The 24,665-nt window shown below is 41.0% G+C and overlaps 1 protein-coding gene across 5 annotated transcripts in view; it reads left to right on the forward strand.

Annotated features, from left to right (window-relative positions):
- The window catches only part of LOC135494139 (uncharacterized), a 231,908-nt gene that overhangs the window by 47,413 nt on the left and 159,830 nt on the right, over positions 1–24,665 (forward strand). For all 5 annotated transcript variants that reach the window (XM_064781942.1, XM_064781941.1, XM_064781943.1 and 2 more), the window contains exon 3: positions 9,241–9,435. In XM_064781942.1, the coding sequence (XP_064638012.1) occupies positions 9,241–9,435 (195 nt within the window). The remainder of the gene's footprint in view (positions 1–9,240; positions 9,436–24,665) is intronic.

Below are 24,665 nucleotides of genomic sequence, written 5' to 3' on the forward strand. Positions count from 1 at the left end.
ATGGCATGTTTCTTAACCGCTAAAGCTGTGACACGAATTTTGGTTCGATCTGATTCTTGATTTGGCCACCGGAGGGCCAGAAGTGGAAGCCTAAAAAGTGTGATATCTCTTTGAGTGACTCGTTTTCGATTAGATTTTTATGGTAGGTTCTCCTAGCAAGGATGCATCACATATCATACATTAGCGTAAATTAGCCATTTGAGTGTAACTATTGCACATTTCTTAACCACAATGACTAGGCCTATTCATTACAAATTGAGTACGCTTGACCTACATCAGACTGAAAACTACATGACACAATACCATGCTCTTCATCCATCTTTCCTTCACATGAGGTGAGCACAATGACCCTGACTATTTCATTTTGCTGACTAAGTGGAATCAGAAAAGTTGAATTTCATACGGGCTGCCGTTTATTGACAGCTGACCACTGACGTCATGACCACCAGTGAAAGCTGATTGGTTGTAGCAACAGATAGCTCAATCACTTTTCAAGAAGTTTCAGCGGCAAGTGTGAAGATCAAAAGCCCGGATTGAGAAAGTGTTGACATTGGATAAATAGTCCTAATATGATTTAAAGCGGTGAGTCTTTTGATGTTTTTGGAAATTTGATACTATTTTACACCCGCTGACTCCATTCTGAAACCGGCCAATTCTAATATTAGACATGATAATCATATCAAAAGATAGCGTGGTGAATAGCATAGGGAAAAGTCAGACCCCAGCTGGAGGCCAAGGAAGGGCAAGGTGGAATAAGCTGGCTTTAGGGCACTTGGGGCAAAATATAGGCACTTTAACCGATGCAGTGTCAGTGGGTCACATGAGACATTCTTTTTTTCCGCTCTCTTTGCTGGTGGCATGCGTCAAAAACTGAAATCAACTAACCAGCCTCCAGGGCTCGACCCTAAGGAATACTAGGGTAAGGCAAAATGGTTTTAGGGCAGTGAATTTTGCCTTATTGCAGCAACAAAATAATAGGGCAGTAAGGCAAAGAAAATGCCTTCAATTTTTCTGAAGCTTTTATTCAACCAATCAAAAACTGCTTGGCATCAGAAAATCTTGTTGACAATTTGTGATCATAGTGTAACATCACAATAGTCTAATGATATAGCCATCATTTATCAATTGATGTTGAAAATGAAATAATACTGCAGGTGATCGAAACTGCACTGATAAGCACTATCAAGCTCAACATGCAAATTTCTTGGAAGTTCCTAGAAATATTCACCAGCGCCCCACACTTTGTCTATTCATTTCCTTTGGCAGATCTTGGTACTAAACTACAGTAGAACCTCCCCACCTCTGCCAGGCACACACCTCTGCGTTACGGACATGTCCGTTCAGTCCCGATATTTTCTAAGTCATCTCCTCTAACTAAAACCTCTGTAGGGCGGACACCTCTCTACTCTGAATTGCAGACACAGAATAGAATAGAATAAGGTTTATTGCTCAACAAAATTACATTGCGTAGAGCACAAAACTACCTATTTACAATAGAAATACAAATATACATGCGAAGGTTTTTTAACATCAACAAAAGAATACGAATTTGCTTCCAATATGATTAGATTAGTTGGAGAGACTTTGACAAAAAATTTGTTAGTTTTATTAATGTATTCTTTGGCGAGTTCAAAAGTTTTACATATTTAAATAAATCGGGATATCTGTGAAAGTCGGCTGGAATGTAATTTACTCGAATGTTTGAAAAGAAGGGGCATACGAGGACGTGGTAAAATTCATCTCCAAGTACTCCGAGGTTACATTTATTACATGTACGTTCTAGTCGGGGGGGGGGGGGGGGGGGGGTATTATTATATCGGCCTTATTCTATAGGGAGTTTATGGTTGGTACATCTAAATTTACAGAGTAATATACGTTGGGCTTGAGATAGACGAAGCAAATAATTCTCAAAACCCCATGCAAACTTGACTTCTCTGTAGATCAAACATTTTGGAGAGTTTATCAGAGTATTGCGCCATTCTTGGAGATACTGGTCCTGCAGTCGTCTTCTGACAATTTCACCGAGATAATTAACGTTGGGGAACATCTGTGTCAGCCAGATGTCCCCGAGCCCACAAAGTTCCAAAATATTTTTGACAAACGCGACCCATTTGATATTTTGACCGTTTTGGTGTCTATGGTATGCAATTTTATACATTTTTCTGGCTATAGTTTGTTCCTGTAGGACCAGTTTCCCCCAGAATTTTACCATCTTGACTTTAACATTGATATACAATGGAAATCTACCTAATTCTCCATATACCATTGCGTTTGGTGTTGAGCGCTTTAACTTTAGTATATATTTACAGAATAACAGGTGCAATCTTTCTATCACATTGAGGTTCTCAAAGCCCCAAATCTCGCTACCGATGTTTATAAAGTAATTGAAGGCGAGATTAAAATTTTAGGAAAATCAAGCCAAAATCTGAAACGGCAACCACGACGATTTCCTGAGCGTAAACCAACCGGTATGAGACCCAATCCCAGATCCCGGACACCAACTCCCGGTAGGACAAATGGCCTACGTGAGCAGCGGCCCATGGCTCGGGCAGGTGACTCACCAGGGTCACAATCAGTGGACGATCTCCTCATGAACACTACTCCATTAGCAACCACTCTAGTTAAACTATTGGTGCACCACTGGTGTCGCTAGTGGTGCGATCGACTCTCTCAGTGACTTGCTCGCTGATTCGAGACTCGCTCTGGACGCTGCAAACTTTGCATAGGGATGCGTAGAGCCAGAACTTGGAACTGTGAGGGATGAGTGGTGTATTACTTGCCTAAATGTAGGTGGACTTATATCGAAATGTGACACTCAGGAACTAAGAAATATCTTAGAACTAACTGATATTTTTGTTTTATGCGAATCCAAGCTAGATAAAACTGATGAACTTTGGGCTGAAAATTATTTCAAGACTTTGGAATCCAAAGTAACATTAAATAATAGAGAGGACATAGCAGTGAGAAAATCCGGTGGCATAGTGATTGGTGTGAAAGACAAACTCTCTCATGGAATAAAGCCATTACCAAAAACTAGTAAATTAGTTCAGTGGGTAAAGTGTGAGAAAGACGTACTTTGCTTAGTTCCTTCGGGTAATCGTCGATGGTACGCATGTTCCTATCAATACAGTTGAATCTAGCGGAAAACACTGAGCTCCTATCCTTGGAAGTCCCTGAATGCCGCAGTGATAGACCGTGGTCAGTTACCTGACCATGTTCCACCACTTGGGTTTCTATGCACTCTATGGAACACTATTCCTCTCACAGTTTCCTCGGGCATTTTGAATTCGTACCTAAACACATCCCGCACTGTTTTCTCACAATCCTCATTTGGGTTTTCAGGTACTCCAAGGAACACTAGATTATTCCTATGAGATCGTGCTTCGTTATCAACCAAACGATCCTCTAGATTGGAAACGATACGAGAGTTATTTTCCGCTTCAGCTTTCATACGAGCATGGGCGATGTCATGACCTTTTTAAATCTCACATTCCAGGTGACCAACTTTAGTCGCTATTTCCGATTGCAGTTCGTCCTTAACTGCGCTTATTTTATGATCAATAAGTTTTCCTATATCGTTTTTTAACGCATCCATCGAACTGTCGATCTTTTGTTCCAGCGAGACTTTCATATTCCTCATTTCCCGTAAGAGTTCTACGTTCGTCGGGTCTGCTCCCTCCGTAGCCTGAAACGCATCCTCCACTACCTCGGACTCCTCGTTGACATCGGCTATTTTGACGTTTTTTTCGACGTATCCTACCCACTTGAATGTCTCCGTTTCGGTCCTTTATTTTTGCTACCAATCATTCCGATTGTTTATGCCACTAGTCACTGAGCCGACACGAAGTCAACAAATATGGGCTCTGTTACGAGCACAGCAATGGTGACTTTTTGGTCCAATCACCTCGCAATAACAGACAGTAAACAAAAACGATGGCTTCCCATGTTTACTTAGGTCGTCAGTCTTCATGGCGTGAAGTTTGCGTAATTAATGAACATAATTAGACACTGTGTTCAGTTAATTACAGGGGTGTAGTGATTTTAATGTCCGTTGCTCTCCTAATTAAAACCTAATGTTTTGATGAATTATGTATCTTCACTGTGTATCGCAATGCCAGGCTACCTTATATTGTAACATTAATTGCAGTCCATTGAGTTGTTTTTATAGGCACGCTCCGGAGCGTATTATGGTATGGCGCTTGGTGTCCGTCTGTCCGTCGGGCCGTCCGTCCGTCCGTTAACTTTTCATTGTCCACGCGATTTCTGAAATTCTACATCATGTATATTCACCAAACCTGGTTGGCAGGGCACTAGTATAGGCCCGAAGAAGCCTTTTGCTTTGGAGGTCAAAAGGTCAAAGGTCAAGGTCAGGAAGACCTGTTTCCATTTTCCGCTTACCTTTCATTGTCCGCGCGATTACTGAAACTCTATATCATGTATAGTCACCAAACCTGGTTGCAGGGCACTAGTATACGCCCGAAGAAGCCTATTGATTTGGAGGTCAAAGGTCAAGGTCACGAAGACCTGTTTCCATTTTCCGCTTACCTTTCATTGTCCGTGCGATTACTGAAATTCTATATCATGTATAGTCACCAAACCTGGTTGCAGGGCACTAGTATAGGCCCGAAGAAGCCTATTGATTTGGAGGTCAAAAGGTCAAAGGTCAAGGTCACCAAGACCTGTTTCAATTTCCCGCTTACCTGCTACTTCACACACTTTTCACCCTGACCAACCATCCTTTGCTCTTATGGTGGGCGTATAATGTGCTCGCTCGGCCTAGCTCTTGTTTCCTCTTGTTCCTCTTGTGCACTAAGTACGGAGAATAAAGCTGGGTCTGTAGTAGCTCAATCAAATGATTTCATACAAGTAATTAAGGATGTACGCTCTCGATGTAGGGTATAAACACAACTTGCTAATATCAATGTTGGCAAATTAAAATTACCTCCACTAGAAATATCATAAGGTGTTATAATGAAGTAATATTGAATGCGTATGTGTTTGAGCAGATTGTCATACAATCTGCTCAAATTGTGTCATACTTAGCATCCCATACGTCGAAATAAATAGAACGCCTCAATTGCTCAAAATAATCACGTTCAGCGTCACGCACATACTGCAAATCATGCATATTCTGATCCGGAAAGCATCAAGCTATTCATATATTCAACATCATATAGACATATTTGTTTAGTCTTTGGGCAAGGCAATTCATGCCTTGTGCCACCGCAGTGTTCACATTTGGCGGAAACTGCAATTAATACAGGTACCCCTTTAAGCTCAACTGGTCATTTTGCATTCACGCTGCAAACAAAAAACTGACCTTGGGAATGCCGAACAGATTGCATTTGTAGTCGAGGCATTTCTTTGTAATATGTGCAATAAGTCTGACTGGATTCTCTAAGAGGACACTTCCGTTGTCATGAGACACCAAATTTGATGAAAAGGGCCGAGTTTCACGTCGGGCCTACTGGAAATGTGTTGAAGAAAACGATGACGCACTGTTGTTTCAAACGGCGCTCTGTTCACCAATATTGCATATTTCATATAGATTTCTGTTGGAAATTATTCAAATTATTCATAGCTACGTGGTTAAGTTAAAATTAATAGTTTCTGAGCTCATGAAAATGTCGTCATTACGTCTTAAGGTCTCGTTAGGGAGTTTTTCCCAAATGTAGCGATGATGACGTGCCCCATTAACAGGACGGAACATCTATTTTAAAGTGCGTTTCCATAGTGAATGCATGAGGACAACCCATTTGTGTCGTATATCACTGGAAACCGCCCGATTCACCTGATTCTGCAGGATGTTAAATCGGGCATTTTATTTCTTTAAATAAATCATAAGCGTCGCATTTGCTCCTAGCTCTGTTCTCCATCCCAAATGGCAATATTGCCAATTGGGCCGGACAATCACGAAAACCCCCAAATATTATACATTTTTCCTGAATAATTCTTACAGTGACCATTCTCCCATGAAAGACAGTTGCTTACGCTACACAAAAAAAAAAAAAAAAATCGCGGGTCAACCATTGAACTTTTGAGATGTTGAATTTTGCACAAATCAGCGAAAAACGCACCAACTGGCACTGGACGGCATTTCAACACGGGGCCGACGCACATCCCAAGTTCAGTGTACACATACGTCGGCAACAACAGTAAATGCATAGTTTCTTGTTAGCCGCCTATTGAGTAGCGCTCTAGGTTCCAGAAACTAAAAAACATGTCTTTGCCAAAACAACTGCTGAATCAACACTGGCATACTGTGAAGACCGAGAAATCAATGATTTTAGGAACTACGGTTGGCCGGGCATGAATACAAAAAAAGTCCCTAAAGAGACCGTAGGTCATCAGTCTTAACGGTGTGAAGTTTGTGTAATTGATGAACAGAATTAGACACTGTGTTCAGTTAATTACAGGGGTGTAGTGATTTTAATGTCCGTTGCTCTCCTAATTAAAACCCAATGTTTTGATGAATTATGTATCTTCACTGTGCATCACAATGCCAAGCTACCTTATATTTTAACATTAATTGCAGTCCATTGAGTTTTTTTTCCCCTTGTGCGCTAAGTACGGAGAATAAAGCTGGGTCTATAGTAGCTCAATCATAAGCTTTCATACAAGTAATTAAGGATGTACGCTCTCGATGTAGGGTATGTAGGGTATAAACTCTACTTGCTGATATCAATGTTGGCCAATTAGAATTACCTCCACTAGAAATATCATAAGGTGTTATAATGAAGTAATTTTGAATGCGTATGTGTATCACAATGTCAAAGTATTTGAAATAGTTGATATCCATAACTGATTTGTTTTCATCAACACTCCCCCTCCTAAATGGAATATCAAGGAGGATCGGTCAGGTTGCGTGCCGTGTGCAAGACCTCGGTCATATTATGATCGCGCAATGGCCGTCATTCTGAACGTAGCCGCTGTACTAAGCGCATCGGAGGCTGGCTCTCGGTCAGCACTAATTGAACCACAAAAAACCTTTTATCATAAAATGCTGAAAGATGTAACAGTTGTTTTGTATATATAGCCATAGTCTTTAGACAGTTTTCAAAACGCGAGTGAAAACCAACCTCTTAGGGCTCGAATCGCAGTTTGAATAGTGCGCGATAAAGTACTACACAATATGTTTGTTACACTAGTGTATTATACACCCTTGCGTTCGTAGATCAGTAGGCGGCACGGTAAACATTGTTGACATGGTTAATCACGATAAATCAAGATAAATCCTGCCCGAATCAATAAAACACTACTTCATTTGCATGATAAATGAGTTAAAGTCGCAAACTACACTAAACAATAACAATATTCTTACAGTTTTCAACCAGTAAAATGAGGAGGCTAATACGAGGCCGGCTCAATTTTGGTCATCTTCCACGATCGATAAATATGCTTAATCATGGAGATCTTTCGAGAACTTTAAGTGTTTTAGGTCTGTTTTTGTCCAAAGAACATGTTTCTACCAACCGATTTTCAAGATCTCCTCAGATAATTACCAAATGAGCCTCATTCTGAAGGTTGTCAATGAAGCACCCCGCCAGATCGATCTCATCATTGTCGCACAAAGACCCAAAATTGATAAAACAGGCAATGCTAAAATGTGCCTTTTCTATTTCAACTGAACCATTTCGATGTATGTGAAATAATGCATCAACTATGAAGTGAAAAATGTAAAATCAGTCGATATTTCATTTTATTCTTTACGCTGTATAAAGCACGTGGGTTTGTTTACATGACCTTGACATTCGTTTGCATATGGTGCGCTACTTGTCCGATCCTCCTTGTTGGAATATGTAATATGTAGGATGCACAACCCCCATGTTCATACACATGAATCCCCTGATTGGACAATGATGGCATAACCTCCCTATTAAGGACACCTCTCTATTACAGACACCAACGCACAGTCCGATGGGTGTCCACAGTAGAGAGGTTGTACTGTAATTAACATAATACATTCACATTTTCTCTGCTAAAAATTGTGAAAAGTACATTAGAACCTCCCCTTGCAGACACATCTGCCAGGCAGATACCTCGGCTTTACGGACATCCGTTCAGTCCTGTTTTTTTCTAAGTCATTTCCTTTGACCAAAACCTCTTTAGGGCGAACACCTCTCTAATCCGAATTGGAGACACAGCGATAGTGACTTTTTGATCAACTCACTTCGCAATTACGGACAGTAAATAAAAACAATAGCTTCCCATGTTCACTGTGGTAGTCAATTAGGCCTAATAGGTGAGAAGTTTGCGTAAATAATGAACATAGACACTAGGTTCAGTTAATTACTGGGTTGAGTGAATTTGATAGAGGGGATTAGAACCATTCCGACTCTCAATCTGACTGAAATTCCGAGAGCGAATAGCAGCAACCAATGGACAACTGTGGTTTAAATGATTTGATGGATGGTTTCCACTCCTGGAAAACCATCACACATGGAAAAAAGAATCAGTGTCTTTAATCTATTTTGCTCTTACACATGAATATTGAAGTCGTATTCCTGTTCGTAAGAAATGGGCACGAATAGGAATACGACTTCAATATTTGTGGTTTAGCGCGCAATCGATTTAAGACCCCAAATCCTTTCTTGCATTATGACAGTGTTTCATCAATGGCTAGCGTCCATTAAATAATTTAAATCACAAGTATCCAGTAAGTGGCTACTATTCGCTCTCGGAGTTTCAGTCAGAGTGGGAGTCGGAATTGTGCTAATCCTTGCTTATATCTGTTGCTCCTCTAATTTAAACCGAATGTTTTGTTAAAACTGAATTATCTTCACTGCGTATCACAATGCCAATGCCCTTATTGCAACATTAATTGCCGTCCATTGAGTTGTTTGTCCCATTGTGCCCTAATTACAGAGAACAAAGCTGGTTTGTACTTGCTGAATCTGATGTACAAATAGTTTCCACGTGGAAAGGGTCGACGCATCGAAAGCTTACTGTGGTCAAATCAAGTCAACATAGGAAAAGGGTGTTAATTCAGTCAGATTTTGAATTTGTCCTTTTTTGAGCAATTTGTTAATGGAAACTACTTATGTAGAATAGGAGGTGCATCCTACAGCTTGGTAATATTGCCCTTAATAATGCCAAAGGTCCTTTAACTGAGTCATCTTATCTTGCATTTTCTTGTCAAGAGTACCGTATAAAAAGCATGCATATTTTAGAATTATAGTCAACCATCGGAAGTTCTGTTCCCTGAAAACTCAATATTTTGTTTTAAATTTTTTTATCAAGGTTGCATCTGTGGAACTGATGGAGCAAAACAATGCTGTCAGGAGAGACAGCTTGATCCTTCTTCCCTCCACATTGAGGCATCTGCTTGGCTAAAGATCTACATGATGTGGTGGCGGAGTAGAAAGGTTGGCTCTGGTAAAGAACTGAAGACACTCATTTCTGCCAAGGCTGCAATGACTGCTGTAAAATATAATGGTAAGGCTTTCAGGGCAATAGATCATGGTTGCTTGGTTTTCCGTGATGGGACTCGAGAGTTGTGAATATTTTTAAAAAGCTGCACAGCCAGAAGTTGATCCATGAGTTCAAGATAAGTAGGTAGCTGGTCCAAGCGTCTATGTGTTTTTAGCTCAGCTGACAAACTCAGCGGAGCTAGGCAATAGCTATTCGAATGGTGTCCATCCTTCCATCCATCCATCCATCTGTGGTAAAAATCAGGCATTTTGTAACCTTAAAGGCCATATATCAAGGTTTGAAAACATGCTTGATACTCATGAAATATGTTGAGGGTTAAAAAAACAAGATCCCAGACATTAAAAAAATTCTAATAATAAAGTCATTATTTAGTTATTTCAATTTTCAATTTTAAACTATTTGAATTTCCCACCACACACAACTTTAGATTAGTTCCACATGTGGCCGCTAGGGATTTTTTGATGACGTAGATCAGGTCAGTCAGAACAAAGCAAGATGGCTTCCGCATACAGTTCAGAGAGTGAGAGCAGTGAATTTGAGGATGTTTTGGTCGATACAGAAGGATATTTAAACGTTGAGCCGTACATGTTCGAGCCATTAATACCACTAGATCATAATGAGAGTGATTATTCGGACGAAAGTGATTAGAATTTCTGGTTAATCAATTTGCATGGCAGACCTGCCGATATAGCAAAGAAGACATTGATAGACGGTTGCAGATGCATAACATGTATGATTTTTGAACAGACTAATGTTGTACAATATTGTTTCGCCTCGTCAGTGTTGTATCGCCAGTTATGTCATGACGCTGAACTACTATTGAAAAGTGACGGTATTATGCACAATCATCTTGACGTGACGATAAAATGCCGTGCACCGTTAGATAGGCCTGGATGTCAGATGACAATAATCTGTCATTGACAGTGGCTGTCACTGACACTGACCTGTGTCGCTGTCACCTTGCTATGGCTGGAACACAAGAAGACACTATGCGGTATCACAGGCCCCAATAGGGCCTACACATTATGTATAACAACCGACCTCGGCAGCCTCGGGCATTAAATGCTATTGACATGGTTGGAAGAGCTGTTTTTAACAAGTGGCATTTAATATTCAGTTGGATGCAGATATCCGGCTTCATGTGATAATCCGTATCGATAAAGTGATCACTGCAAAGTTTGGCCGAAGGCCCAGGCTTCCAACACTCCAAACGTTTGCACTTCCGAATCCACAGCTTCCTCCTCTCTCATTCAACTGGCTTTGGAAATTCATGAAAATGGGTCCCATCCGTCATTCGATTGTTCTTTGTGCTATCCTTGACACAATTCGGAGTCACACAATACACCATAGTGAATGAAACACATTACTTCCAGGTGTGCATAATTAATTAAGGCCCTCCTGCTTTTATGATTGCATGACATGTACAGATAACCTGATCTACATCACAACTTTTGCTGAACCCGCCGCCTGGCTCTAACAAGCCAGTTGCTAGCCTGATTAGGTAATCAAGTTGTCAAACACATAATTGGCTATATCTTCAAAATGGATGGAGCTAATTGCATTTGGTTTTCTGTATTGTATAAAGTGTTAGGTACACTTTTGAAATCGTCTTACAGCAGAAAATGGCAAAAAACCTTGATATATGGCCTTTAAGACCTAGGCACTTCAAATCTGGCCATCGGGAAGAACAGCGCAAGATATGCTGCTGAACAGAAATTTCAGCACGATTTGACTGAATTTTAGCTCACCAGGGGGCAAAAAGCATAAATTACGCAAAAAATATTGTGGCTTTTTTCCAGCAGATAGAAGTTTGAAATAAAGTTGAAAAGGTCTGCATCATATTGAGGTTTCAATATAAAATAGATTAGTTTAGAATTATGTCACCAGCTGGCGGTATTGGGCTAACATGTAAGTTTGCACTTTGCCGGCCGTGTTTGAATGTCATGGTTCGAGGCAACATTTGTGCATCCCGAGCAACCACTAGAGATGCCTCTGGTACTAGTAAGTTGCCACTATATTCAAAAGCAGGACCGTGGATACAGAAAAAGGAATAATTTTTCGATTGACAAAGAGGCCATTGCATCAACTTCTAAGCCTACAAGAATGATTGCTGCTGTACGCTGCATTTATAGTTCACCACAAAGCCTACCAGAAAGTGTTAGAGTTTATTCATATAGATCATATTTTATTCATTGATAAAATTTGATTTTTATGAGAGAAAGTGGCACTAATTAGCCAGAATAATTCTTGCAGTTTGAACTGATGATGCAGTAATTGACGTAGGATTATCAAACACCTGAATCTCAGGATGCTGATATCCAAGATGGAGGCAATTGATCAATTCCAGTGTCTGAAAATTTTTTATTTCGGCACTGTGCGAGTTTACCGAGCAACGTCAGACGACAGCCATTTTGTGAAGTGTGAAGCGATGATTTGAAGGAATCAATGTATAAATCGATCAAACGCTCAACAGATCAAGTCAGATGTCTTGATTAGATTCTTGTGATTGGTTTAAGGTTATAATTTTTTTCTCATTGCCGAAAGTTTCTCAAAATTTTGACTATGATTCGAAGGTGAAAAAGACAAACTTGTCAGGTGTCCCTCGGCTTGGAATATATTGATCGGTGTATAGCGACAATGAACCACAACTTAACAACTGTTAATTTGCTACGGGGAGAGGATGGGAATCACATGGCACTGATTTGTTGATGTTTCGATAATAGATTACTAGCCGCTGCTCGCCCCTTTTGTTTTGGTACCAAAAGCGTTGGGGAAGACAAATTTCAGTTTGATTTCTGAATAATCCCAGCCTGATTTGCCATCTTTGTTTTGGTTGGATTGTACATGCTTGGCATTGATACGATCTGTGAATTTACTTTTTTCTCGTTTAATTGCTTCAGATAATGTTAAATCATCTTGACATGCCACACTGGCCTGCAAATTGAACTGTGCAGCTGAATCCATAGATATAGTACCCAAATCCTTGAATGCCACTTCTCTTGTCCTGGCATGTATGATTGCCACCTGCTTGTGAATAAAATCCAAGCCTACAATGAGGGTATGGGCAAGTCCCTTGGTGACATGACAATTGTGACTGACCTTCTTGTTATCCATGCCAATGTTCATTGTGACTATGGCCATAATTTGCATATGATTTCCTTCGGAAGAGCAAATACTATCACTGTAAGATCTTAGAAAAATTGGATATTTCTCCTGTGGTAGTATTTTCATGAAATAATCATAATCAATGATACTAATTGAAGCCCCAGTGTCCACATTTCATCTGAATTGTAGGTCCTCCTGTAAAGTTTACTTGAAATGATTTTTTTGTCGTTGTTGTTCTATTATCATTTTCTTTCTGCTTACTTCCTTTGACGAGAGGCATGTCTGGCTGGTTCGATGTGGTGTCGGTTCTTCCAATTAAACTACGGACTTCGGTAGATTATTGGTTTAACTGAGAATTCTCTCTATCTTTCTCCGACTACCGATTTACCCAACTTTATCAGATAACTCACGAAAGACAATAGCTAAAGCTTTCAAAATGTCAGGATTGGTAGAAAAGTACTTCCGCCAGAATCCTATTGTTTTTCGCTTCATCAGATTCGTAGAAATTTTTATTTTGACGAGTTTGTTGCTCATCTTATTTTCCATGCTTTAGTGTAACCCTGTTGTGCCCATCTGTGATTAGCCATGGCGGACGATGATGGATGGTATGGATGGTATTGCGTGGTAGGGCATTGCCGGGGGTTGTGCCTGTAATACAACCGAGGCAGCAGGACAACGTGGAGCCACCACAGGTAGTACACTATGTTACCACCACAACAATAAACCAACAACCAGCAGAAAATACTCGCCAGGGATAGATAACCATGGATAAAATAGGGGGTATTTTTGGAACTGTCGAGAAGAAATTATCAGGTATATTTTCTGCTTTAGGTCTCAGAGATAAGACATCATATGAGCAAGTGCCCATGGAAACAACGTTTGTAAATAAAAAAACACACCCCATAACTTCGACACCTCTCAGCCCCAATGCACGTCGTCCAGGCCGGTGAGCTTTGAATGCTCCTAACAGGTCCATAATGGTAGAGATGGATGAGGAGGAATATCATGATGCTAGACAACAGCCAATTAACAACTTCCGCCGAGTGTTTCAGGAAACATGTGCGACACAGTGTGACCTAACTCCTGAACAGCTGCCAGATAATTACGTCCCAGTTGTTCAGAATAGCAACCAGTGCAACCTCCCAGGACAACAGCCAAGTAAACAGGTAATCGATCAACTCTGTGAACCGTCTGAGGGAACGGTGGAATGGATTCAGCAGCACCTCGGGTTGTCAATAATTACGCCAACTGCTCATTTGGCTTAGCCAGACACTCCACCAGTGGCAACAGACGTCCGAAAATCCCATAGTTCGACCATTCCAAGATCAATGTAGAAGCTTACATAGCAAATTAGAATGCAATAACAAATAGATGCAGTGATGCTGACAAGCTGTCTGCTCTTTGTGAAAAGCTCGAGGGGCGAGCTGCCAAAGTGCTAGCTAATTTGGATCTATCAGGAACAGTGATGACATACCAAAGCTTAGCGCATGCATGGGAGAAAGGTCAGTCTGGATGACCACCATGCGTGATGTTAGGCGTCAAGATAGTGAATCTTTGGATGCATTTCGAATTAGTCTGTATTCGAAACCCACTTATGGAAAACTTCATTCTGATTTAGGGAACCACTGAGTGATATAATAGGTGACCTACAATCGTGGCCTACATTAGCTGGTGTACCTTGTCAGAAACTTAGGACAGAGGTGAGGAAGTTCCTTGGCCTAGTTAGCTATTACAGGACGCTCATTAGGAACATGAGTACCATCGCCACCCAATTATATGAACTAACAATGTGAAAAGTAATCTGATTTGGACTGCAGAACATGTAGCTTCATTTCAGTGCTTGGAGGCTGCATTGATAACTGCTCCGATCTTGACTCGTTTCCTGACCTAAAGAAGGGTGATTTCATATTGGACACAGATGCATCTAATACAGGGGTTAGAGCTGTGCTTAGTCAATGACAGGAGAACAAAGAAACTGTAGGATACTTTTCTCGTTTACTATCTGACTCTGAACGTCAGTATTGTATTACTAAGCGGGAATTTCTTGGTGTCGTTAAAGCGGTGCAGCATTTCAAACCATATCTGTATGGCCAGAGATTTTTTATTAGGACGGACAACTCTGCAGTAAGCCACATGCTCACCCTCACCGATGCCCAGCCTCAGCTCCAACGATGGCAGCTCTTCCTGTCGCAGTTCGTGTTTGACGTTGTACTCAGACCTGGTCGTAACCACGTTAACGCTGATATCATAAGTCGCTTACCTTGTCAACAATGTGGGAGAACGGAAGCACTCCCTGATGTACCTAAATCTAATCCAAAAGGAAAGCCCAGAAAACTCAAGGTAAAAGAAAGCACTGATATCCCCCCTTGTCGGCATACCAAAGGCACCTATGAGTCTATCGAAGAGACCATTGGCTGGCTAATGATGGATTGTGCCGCAGTGACTACCAGATCTCAGGCAGCAAGACAAAGGGATGAAAAGTCAGCTTCAACTGACAAGCCTCTTCCTGACTCTGTACTTTATAATAAAATAACACTTTCGGAAGTAGCCAACGTTCAAGCATTTGACCCCGACATCCATTTTACAGCTCAAGAAGAATGGATATGATTATCCTGATTACCATTGCATCTCTGGAGGGAGCCTCAGTGTCAAAGCTTTACGGCATCACTGGAGACACTTGCTTGTGGAGGACAGTGTACTTTTCAGGAGATTGGAGGTCCAAGGAAAGCCCACGAGGAAGCAATTGATATTACCAAGAACTTTGCGATACGAAGTGTTGCAGAAATCACACTCTGATCCAGCCTCAGGACAACTTGGCATGCAAAAAACATTTGAGCGGGTGAAAGCAAGATTTTACTGGGTCGGTTGGAGGCGTGATACCATGCGCTTTATTTCCCACTGCGAGCCATGCAATGTGATGAAACACCATCACAAGAAGCGTCAGGTACCTTTAACCCAATAACTGTTTGGTGAAGCCTTTGAGAGAGTGTCAATCGACATAATCGGCCCTTTGAGACAGACTGTTTGAGGATTCAGCTGTGTCCTTACAATGGAGGATAATTTCACGAAATTGGTGGAGGCAGCTCCTCTTAAGACGATGGAGACCACAGAAGTCTGCAATGCCATCATAAGGGAATTAATCTCCTGCTTTGGATTGATGTACCTCCTACACAGTGACCGAGGGCCCCAGTTTGTCTCACACCTCTATGCTTCTCTTCTTTAAAAGTTAGGAGTTCACAAGAGCTTGACCACTCCTTACAACCCTAAGAGCAATGGCCTGGTGGAAAATTTTAATAAGATTCTTAAATCCACGATGAAAACCTATGACCACTGAAAATCTGTTGGAGACTGGGACTTAATGTTGCCTTATTTCTAATGGTCTATCGATCCTCTGTACACAACAGCACTGGAGAAACGCCACATTATATGTTGACGGCACGAGAAATGAAAATTCCACTGGATCTCCTGTAATCCAAACCATCCGGATCCAAGGCATCTGTGCCAGCTTAGATCAGGCAGTCGGAGGACTGCTTTCACAAAGCCTATGCTATTTTTCGCAATCATCTCAAGTTAGCTCCAAGAGTCCAAAAGAAACAGTTTGAGCTATCTAATTTCATCTATAAGTCTATAAAACCGGGTGACATTGTTTGGTACTTCAATCCCAGAAAAACATTTAAAGGGGATCGTCATCTACCATGGCGTCGACCATACTTCGTGCAAGACGTAGCTCAGGATTTCACTGTTGATCTACAGTTGGATCAAGAGGGTGGTACATATCGCCCTAACACTGAAAAAACTACGTTTAGCCCATGGTGTAACTTTGGACAATTGGAAACCTAAGTAGGTAGGAGACTGGGATCTATTTTGCGTGGCTGGTTAGAGATGTAATCGACATGCTAGCTGGGTACGTGGAGCCCTGAGTTACTAGCTTTGGAAGTAAATTTATGAGTGCTCTGTTTTACTTTTAACATTGTGCATGTGTTTGCTTACTGACTGCGCATTTGATTACATTTGATTGCATGCGAGTGTGATTGGTGTGTGCATCAGGGCGAGGTAATCTGGAAGCCTCGTCTGTTTTGGATCTTTTCTGCGCCATATATTATTGGTTGAAGGTCGATATGCATTCACTGGTATAGAACAGGTATTATGGTAGGGCATTGGTAGTTAGACAGCCTAGGCCTAACTGAGTGTCTAATTTTGAGAAATTTGATGTTTCTGTCCGATGTTACCGCCATTTGTGCCATGACTTTATGCCATTCGAGACTTTTTATTTGTGTACCTCTTGTTTTGTAGTTAACCAAAGCTGTATTTCCTCTCTTTTTAATCCATGGTGCAAAAGTGTTCCGAGTGTGGATATTTCCAAGATCAAATGGACATTCATGATCTTTTGAGCAATGACTCTTTATTCAAGGACATTTTCGGGTCGACCTGATTGCTTTGCTGGCCTTGACCTACTATTCCTGTGCGTGTGCATCTCGCCTGGATTGTTCAGCCAGCTGTGAATTCATTGAACTCAAACACTTTTGTGTTTTTACCTCAGCTGACAAAGTCAGCGAGTAGTGGAATAGCTATTCAAGTGGCGTCTGTCTGTCCGTCCGTCCATCTGTCCACAGGGGCAAATTCCGTAACCGTAAGCCTTATCAACCTCAATTCAGCATGTAAATTAAGTATTACCCAAAGGCTACCTGTCATGAAAAATTTGTTGTGATTTGACCTACTTTCTGCTACTGAGGGCCCGTGAACGATTTTAGCTTATCTCGGGCTAGGAGCATCAGATGTTTTTGATTATTTGATTAGTAGTTCAGATTATTTTTTTCTTAATCAATTTCCTATTTAAAAAATTCAAATTATTCTCACTAGAGTGCCGCGCTTATCTGTCTTCGAAATTTTTTCACCGATTTAAATTGCCGCATGATGACGTCACTCACCAGTGAGTCTCCACTTCGAAAATTCACTGGTCATTACTTGAACGAACACCGCAAAATTGATACAAAGAATACCACGTAAGTATGTTTTAAACATTATTCTTCTCTAGAAGCATATAAATTGGTGTGAAAATCGCTGCAATTAGCAGTTTAGCAATTAGCAGGTCGTACATTGTCATATCAGCAACAGTACATGGAATGCATTACTATTACCATTGATACTACGCATGCGCCGTTAGTCAACAAATATTGAAACAAGCATGGTCGGTGGACTCGGATATTATAATATAGAACTATTTCGTATTTCAAAGTTCTAAAGTAAATAAAATAAAGACGTAAACAAAAATACCGATAATATTATTAGCTCAGCTGACGAAGTCAGCGGAGCTAGTCAAATAGCTATTCGATTGGTGTCCGTCCTTCCTTCCATCCATCCTGCCATCCTTCCATCTAGCCATCTGTAGACAAAGTTGGGCATTTTGTAATCATACAACCGAGGCACTTCAAATCTAGTCTTGCTTATAAACACCGCAGAAAATGTTGCTTACGGAAAAATTTTTTGGCGATTCGACTCAAATTCAGCTCCCCAGGGGGCAAAATGCGTAAATGAAAAAACAATTTTTTGACGCTCTATTCCAGCAGATAAAAGCTTGAAGTAAAGTTGAAAAGGTCTTCATGATACAGAAGTTTTGATATAAAATAGATTAGTGTCGATTTATATCACCAGTTGGCGGTAGTGAGCAAAACTGTTGTTTGACCCCGGATGACCCTGCTTTAAATTTCCCGCCGAGGTTACCTGGAGAACTATCATCAAGAAAATGGCGACGACCTTTTTATTTCTACCGGAGCGATGATTTGTTAGTGACAAATTTTCTTATTTAAGCCTTTACGGAAATGTATTTTGGTACGAAACTTCACACGTTTATAGAAAAGATCAACGAGAATGTGTTCAAATGCCCTCATAACGATGAGTTCAACGGAATTTGGTCAAAACAACCTTCGAATGGAGTCAACTTTCTTTGCGAAATTGAAGCGATGACCTCATTATTTATCGTAATTTATGCAGATCTGAGTCCAGCTGATGGGTGATGTTCTGATTTGTGTTCAAACTATTGGAAACTTCGGAAATTAGTTCTATTAATTCTACTATTCTGCAGGAGTATATTATAGCCATTGATGTTGACAGCTAAAAGCACGAAAACTTTGTTGTTGATCGTCGGGGCGGATTGATATGTGGTTGTGCGTCCAAGGCGATTAGGTCATTCAGTTAGTTTGAGAAAGATCGTGATCATATAGATGCGTGTTGTGTTATCATAACCGGAAAATAAGTTGAAGTTATTATTAGTACTACGATTCTTACATGAGTAAAAAGTAGACGTTTTAAGCAACACAATAATGTTACTCCCGTAAAAAAACTGTCAATTCTCCTTACCACAGAAGCCAAGCCATTGCTGTTATAGTGTTAAGTTATGCAGGGGCTTAATCAATTACCTGCACTCCCTGTGGGGTGAATAACATTACCTTTTGAACAGCTGGCTGTAGGGGGATGATTGGAACAGCCGGTATACCTGCTGACCTGCTGAACCCAGGTTAATGTTATTTTCAATCCATGATTGCAGGTCACGTGATTTTGGAGATTTCGCGGGAAATGAAATTGTAAACAAACGCATGTGTGCAGTTCAAATGTATTGTAAACAAAAATGTATTTTTGGTACTTTTGGTTGCTGGACTTGGGTTTTCCCGCAGTTAGGAGCTGGGGTCAAATTGGTGGTCTATTGTGCTGTTTTAGTCAGAGGTAGCCCTTGATTATGAAGGGATTTTCAAATTAAGGTGACCATGGTCTTTTTATGTGCTCAGCTCACCACAGCTTTCAATACTTGATGTATCTGAAGAGGCTCGCGGAACCTGACATGGCCTAACCAAGGAGCTGCTCACGGTGCTGAACTTCTAGCTTGCCTGTCGACTAAGTGGCTTTTTGGCCGAGACATTGCTACATGTTGGAGGAGCATGCATTTTAAATTTATAGTGGTGATAGTACAGTTGGTTCGAGCCATTTGGAAGCCGACATGTGAAAGCCTATCTGGGTTCTCCTTCTTCTCCGTATAAAAAGGGGCATATTGCTGACTAAGGAACAAGGCATATTGACATTGCCTCATCATCTCTATGGGACCAATTGATATACTTTTATATGCACGCATACATCGTGCCATTTCAGGGTCTGAGTCTGTGGACAATTATTTTGATTAATTTGTCTCTTCGATATTGCTCCTTTATTGCATTAGATTTTCATCGCAATTCAATCTATTCAAAATATAGCCAATTTGAACCTGTCTGTAAAGCTACCGATACAACATACTGAACTAGGGATATCTTCCGTTGCCTCCTGTAATATATACATACCATGGCTGATTAGTTCAATCATATTTAATCCAGCTGGCAGCTCTGCATTGGAAATTTTAGTGGTATAACGTGTTCTCTTGACCTTCAAACAGTAGTATAAAGCCGATATTTACTACTATCTACTTTATACCCTCAGTCCTATGTTATTAGGTCATCCAGCTGAGCGCCAGGCCCTTGGGCCTCTTGTTTTTGTTCAAGTTCCATACACATAACATGTGGAATGGGACGTTGAAATATTCTGTCTCTTTCATATATTCTTTTGTTTTTCGTGATAGGAGTCCATGCTTAAATTTCAGTTTCACCCGCGTTTTGGATCATTTGAATTCGAAACTTTGCAGTCTAAATCCGCTGATGATACTGCCAGGGCAGTCAAGTTAGTACAGCTAATATTTGTGCCCATTTTGATGGGATAGTTTCGATCTGAGAGACTGCAGAATGAGTGATCAAACTTGAACTGAAAATCTGACATCGATCGAGCCCAAAATCCAACAATAACAACATGGCGACCCCCCCATTGCTGAATAAAAACGTGCCTTCATGGCCTGCTTGTCGACTTCAAAATTACCATACTACTCACCATAAACAATGAGCAGAGTAGTGGTGTAACCAGTAGTAGTCATGTTGTTTTATAGCCTACGAAGTTGAAAGACCCGTTGAGACCTGCTTGTCAGATGTCCAGGACTGGTTGACTGTTAATAAACTCGAGGGAAACCCTACCAAGACCGAGATCATGGTTTTTGGTCAACCTAGTGTCCTGGACAAGCTTGATGTCCAGTATATGTCAGTGTCTGGGGTTGATGTCAATATCTCGAGGGGTCCTGTTAGAAATCTTGGGGTCCTTTTTGACCACACTCTTTCCATGGCCCCTCAGGTAAATAGTCTTGTCAGGTCGACATCATTTCATTTGAGAAACATTGGTTTGGTGCGAAAGCGGCTCGCCCAACATGCGACTAAGTCACTGGTTCAGTCCCTGGTTGTTTCGCGACTGTACTACTGCAATAGTCTGCTTGCTGGCGCAGATGCTAAACTCATCGACAAGCTGCAGATGGTCCAGAACCGAGCAGCCAGGTTGATTACCAGAACCCCTCGCCAAGAGCACATCACACCAGTCCTCAAATGTCTTCATTTGCTTCCAGTCAAGTACCGTATTGATTTTAAGTCCTGGTACTGGCATACAAATGTAGACATGGTACAGCACCAAGCTACCTGGTGGATCTCCTGCCGGCATATGTCCCTGGTTGGAGTCTGAGATCAGGGTGCCTTGGTCTCCTGCAAACTCCAAGTTTCCGGCTGGACACCAATGGTGGCAGGACTTTCACCGTCAGAGCATCCAGTTTGTGGAATGCTCTGTCCCTCGAGGTAAGGGAGGCAAAATCTCTTCTCATTTTTAGGAGACAACTGAAGACTGTGCTTTTCACCTGGGCATATGGGTCAATGATGTAAAGCGCATGTGAGCAGATCATTACGACCTGGAACGTGCGCTATCTAAATCGATATTTACATTTACATTACATTTACAAGAAAGTTGTGCATTTTCCAATCTGAAACGTAGGCTTTCTATTTACAATTTACATACAATGCATACTACAAACAGTACAATGCATATAACATGATGATGATTTTGTGTGTGTTGAATGAGTTTGAAAAGTGTCACTGCTTGCATGTACGTAGGTAATTAGGGAGACTAATGGATTGATCATACTCTTATGTGGTGGAAAAGACTTCCTCAAAATTATTTTGTGATCTAATTTCGGAGTGAGAATCCATTCAGTCAAAAAAAAAATTTGAATCCAGAAATGTTGGAGAGTTCATCCAAAAAGTATTTCCTGGAACACATTGAGTCTTATTTCCAACTTCACGCCTCTGAGATGTAGTAACTTAAACTACTTCCGGTTAATCTCGTTGTAGGATTACACCTGCGACAAGGTCAATAAAAACCTCACTGCCAGGACCATTTCAATTCCGGCAGATAACCTACCTTGGTGGTGAGATTTTTATCAACCTTGTCACAGGTCCGGAGCATTCCTGGGACAAGGTTAATGAAAATAAAAATGTTTGTCTCATCATTGTTTTACAGGAATAATCTACAGCTGCATTTAAACATTTTTGTTGACCACATCACAGGTCACCGAGTGAGAGGAGCTGAGCTACACTCATACTCATAGAATCAAATGAACACCTTGCACCTACAATCCAACTTCAGTGCTCACCCGCGTGGTCATCAGAAGAACCAGTCAATTCTAGTACTTCATTCTTTTTCACTGTATTACTTACCTTAAAATTGACATAATTAAGAAAACCATATATGGCAGTTGGTTTACCAAAAAATCAAGTGTATCTGTTAAGTTTTTACTTGCTATCAATGCGGGCTAAGAAATCCTACCCCTTGGTCCTCGCCTTGCACTGTGAAACTATTGGTTGTCCCTGATGTGAAGCCGATGACAATTACTGCATGGCTGTCCCGGCTGAGGCTGGACCATGTTCACTTGACTGGTTTGTCACAACCAACCTACACTTCAAAGGATTTGATGTAAAGGTCCAGACTGTTTCTGGTTGTGGCCATGCATCTACTGGGCTGGTTTGTCTCAGCCTGCACTTCAAAGGATTTGATGTAAACGTCCTAACTGTTTGCCCCAAGTTTGTGACCAGGCAACAACTGGACTGGTTTTTCACAACCTGCATTTCGAAGGAATTGATACAAAGGTCAAGACTACATTTACTACTACATGATGTAGTTGTCCTAGGTTGTGACCATGCATCAAATGGACTGGTTTGTTTCGAGCTGAACTTCAACGGATTGATGTAAAGGTCCAGACTGTAGTTACTGGTTGTCTACTGGGTTGTGACTCTCGAAGGAACCATCGCAACTAGTAAGATTTAATCTCTGCAACAACCTTCAACTTTTAATCGCACTCATTGTAGGAAGTTATGTGAACAATCAGATGGATCGAGCAAAGCTTCTTTTTTTTTTTTGGGCACGTGGCCATCTTGGAAACAATTTTTAGCTCGGTTTTGTGATGAAATATTTATATAAAGTGACCCTGGAAACCAAAGTGAGCATCTTTACATTCAGCTGAGCGCCAGGCCCATGGCCCTCTTGTTCTACCTACGTGTACACGCACTGTGTAGAATTTAAACTACTGATATTTTTAACTTGCATTTGAACCTGCATTTACGGTATGTCATATTACCAGGTCTATCTTTTGTATTTTTGGTAATGAGTGTATAATTTTGAATTTTGTACCAGGGTACTCGTGTAATCGGATATATCCTTTCTTCTTTATATCCGCACTTTCGGAGAAAGTTCGGATGTATTGTTTTTATCAGGATTGTCCGTCCGACCGTCGGGCCGTCTGTATGTCACACTTTTGTGACCTCTCTACATTCTGAACGAGTTTGCCTAGACATTTCATATTTAGTGTCCATGTGTGTCAGGTGAATATCAAGGCCAAGTTCGATAATGGCTGGTTTCGCACTCAAGATGGCCGACTGGCGCCATTTTTTTTGTAAAACTTCCAAATCCCTTGTGACCTCTCTACATTCTGAACGAGTTTACCTAGACATTGCATATTTAGTGTGCACGTGTATAAGGTGAATATCAAGGCCAAGTTCGATAATGGCTGATTTCGCACTCAAGATGGCCGACTGGCGGCCATTTTGTTTTAAAACTTCCAAATCCCTCTTGACCTCTCTACATTCTGAACGAGTTCGCCTAGACATTTCATATTTGGTGTGCACATGTATCGGGTGAATATCAAGGCCAAGTTCTATAATGGCAAATTTTGCACTCAAGATGGCTGACTGGTGGCCATTTTGTTGTAAAACTTGCCAATGCCTTGTGACCTCTCTACATTCTGAACGAGTTCGCCTAGACATTTTATATTTGGTGTGCACGTGTATTGGGTGAATATCAAGGCCAAGTTTCATAATGGCTGATTTCGCACTCAAGATGGCTGACTGCCAGCCATTTTGTTGTAAAACTTGCAAATGCCTTGTGACCAAGGCCAAGTTCGATAATGGCTGATTTCGCACTCAAGATGGCCGACTGCCGGCCATTTTGTTGTAAAACTTCCAAATCCCTTGTGACCTCTCTACATTCTGAACGAGTTCGCCTAGACATTTCATATTTGGTGCGCACGTGTATCGGTTAAATATCAAGGCCAAGTTCGATAATGGCTGATTTCGCACTCAAGATGGCCGACTGCCGGCCATTTTGTTGTAAAACTTGCAAACGCCTTGTGACCTCTCTACATTCTGAACGAGTTCGCCTAGACATTTCATATTTGGTGTGCACGTGTATTGGGTGAATATCAAGGCCTAGTTTCATGATGGCTGATTTTGCACTCAAGATTGCCGACTGGTGGTCATTTTCTCACAAACCAAGTCGGCTGAAAAATACTTCTATTCCAACCTCATGCTATATTTGCCATGGCGAAACGAATCAACTGATCTTCTCATTGACTATGACTCCTATGAACAATACTATCTCGCCAAGAAAGATGTCATCTTAAAGAACCAGACTATCTTTGAGAAAGATTCAACCAAATTAGACAAGGCACTTGAAAATTTCAATGAAGATGAAATGTCGAATGCATGGGATAAACTCGCTGCATCTACAGAACAAGCCAAACTAGATGACCTAGCAGAAGGTACAGAACTATTTGAAGAACATCTGCTGACAAATCCAGATCAGTTACCTGACACTGTCATGAAAATTCCAGACTTCGATCAACCACAATACATCATAGAAACCTGCAAAGACAAGATGTCTAATGCCGACTACTACTGAATGGTTCGCTCACT

This window comes from Lineus longissimus, chromosome 9 (genome assembly GCF_910592395.1).
Source record: "Lineus longissimus chromosome 9, tnLinLong1.2, whole genome shotgun sequence".
Lineage (NCBI taxonomy): Eukaryota > Metazoa > Nemertea > Pilidiophora > Heteronemertea > Lineidae > Lineus > Lineus longissimus.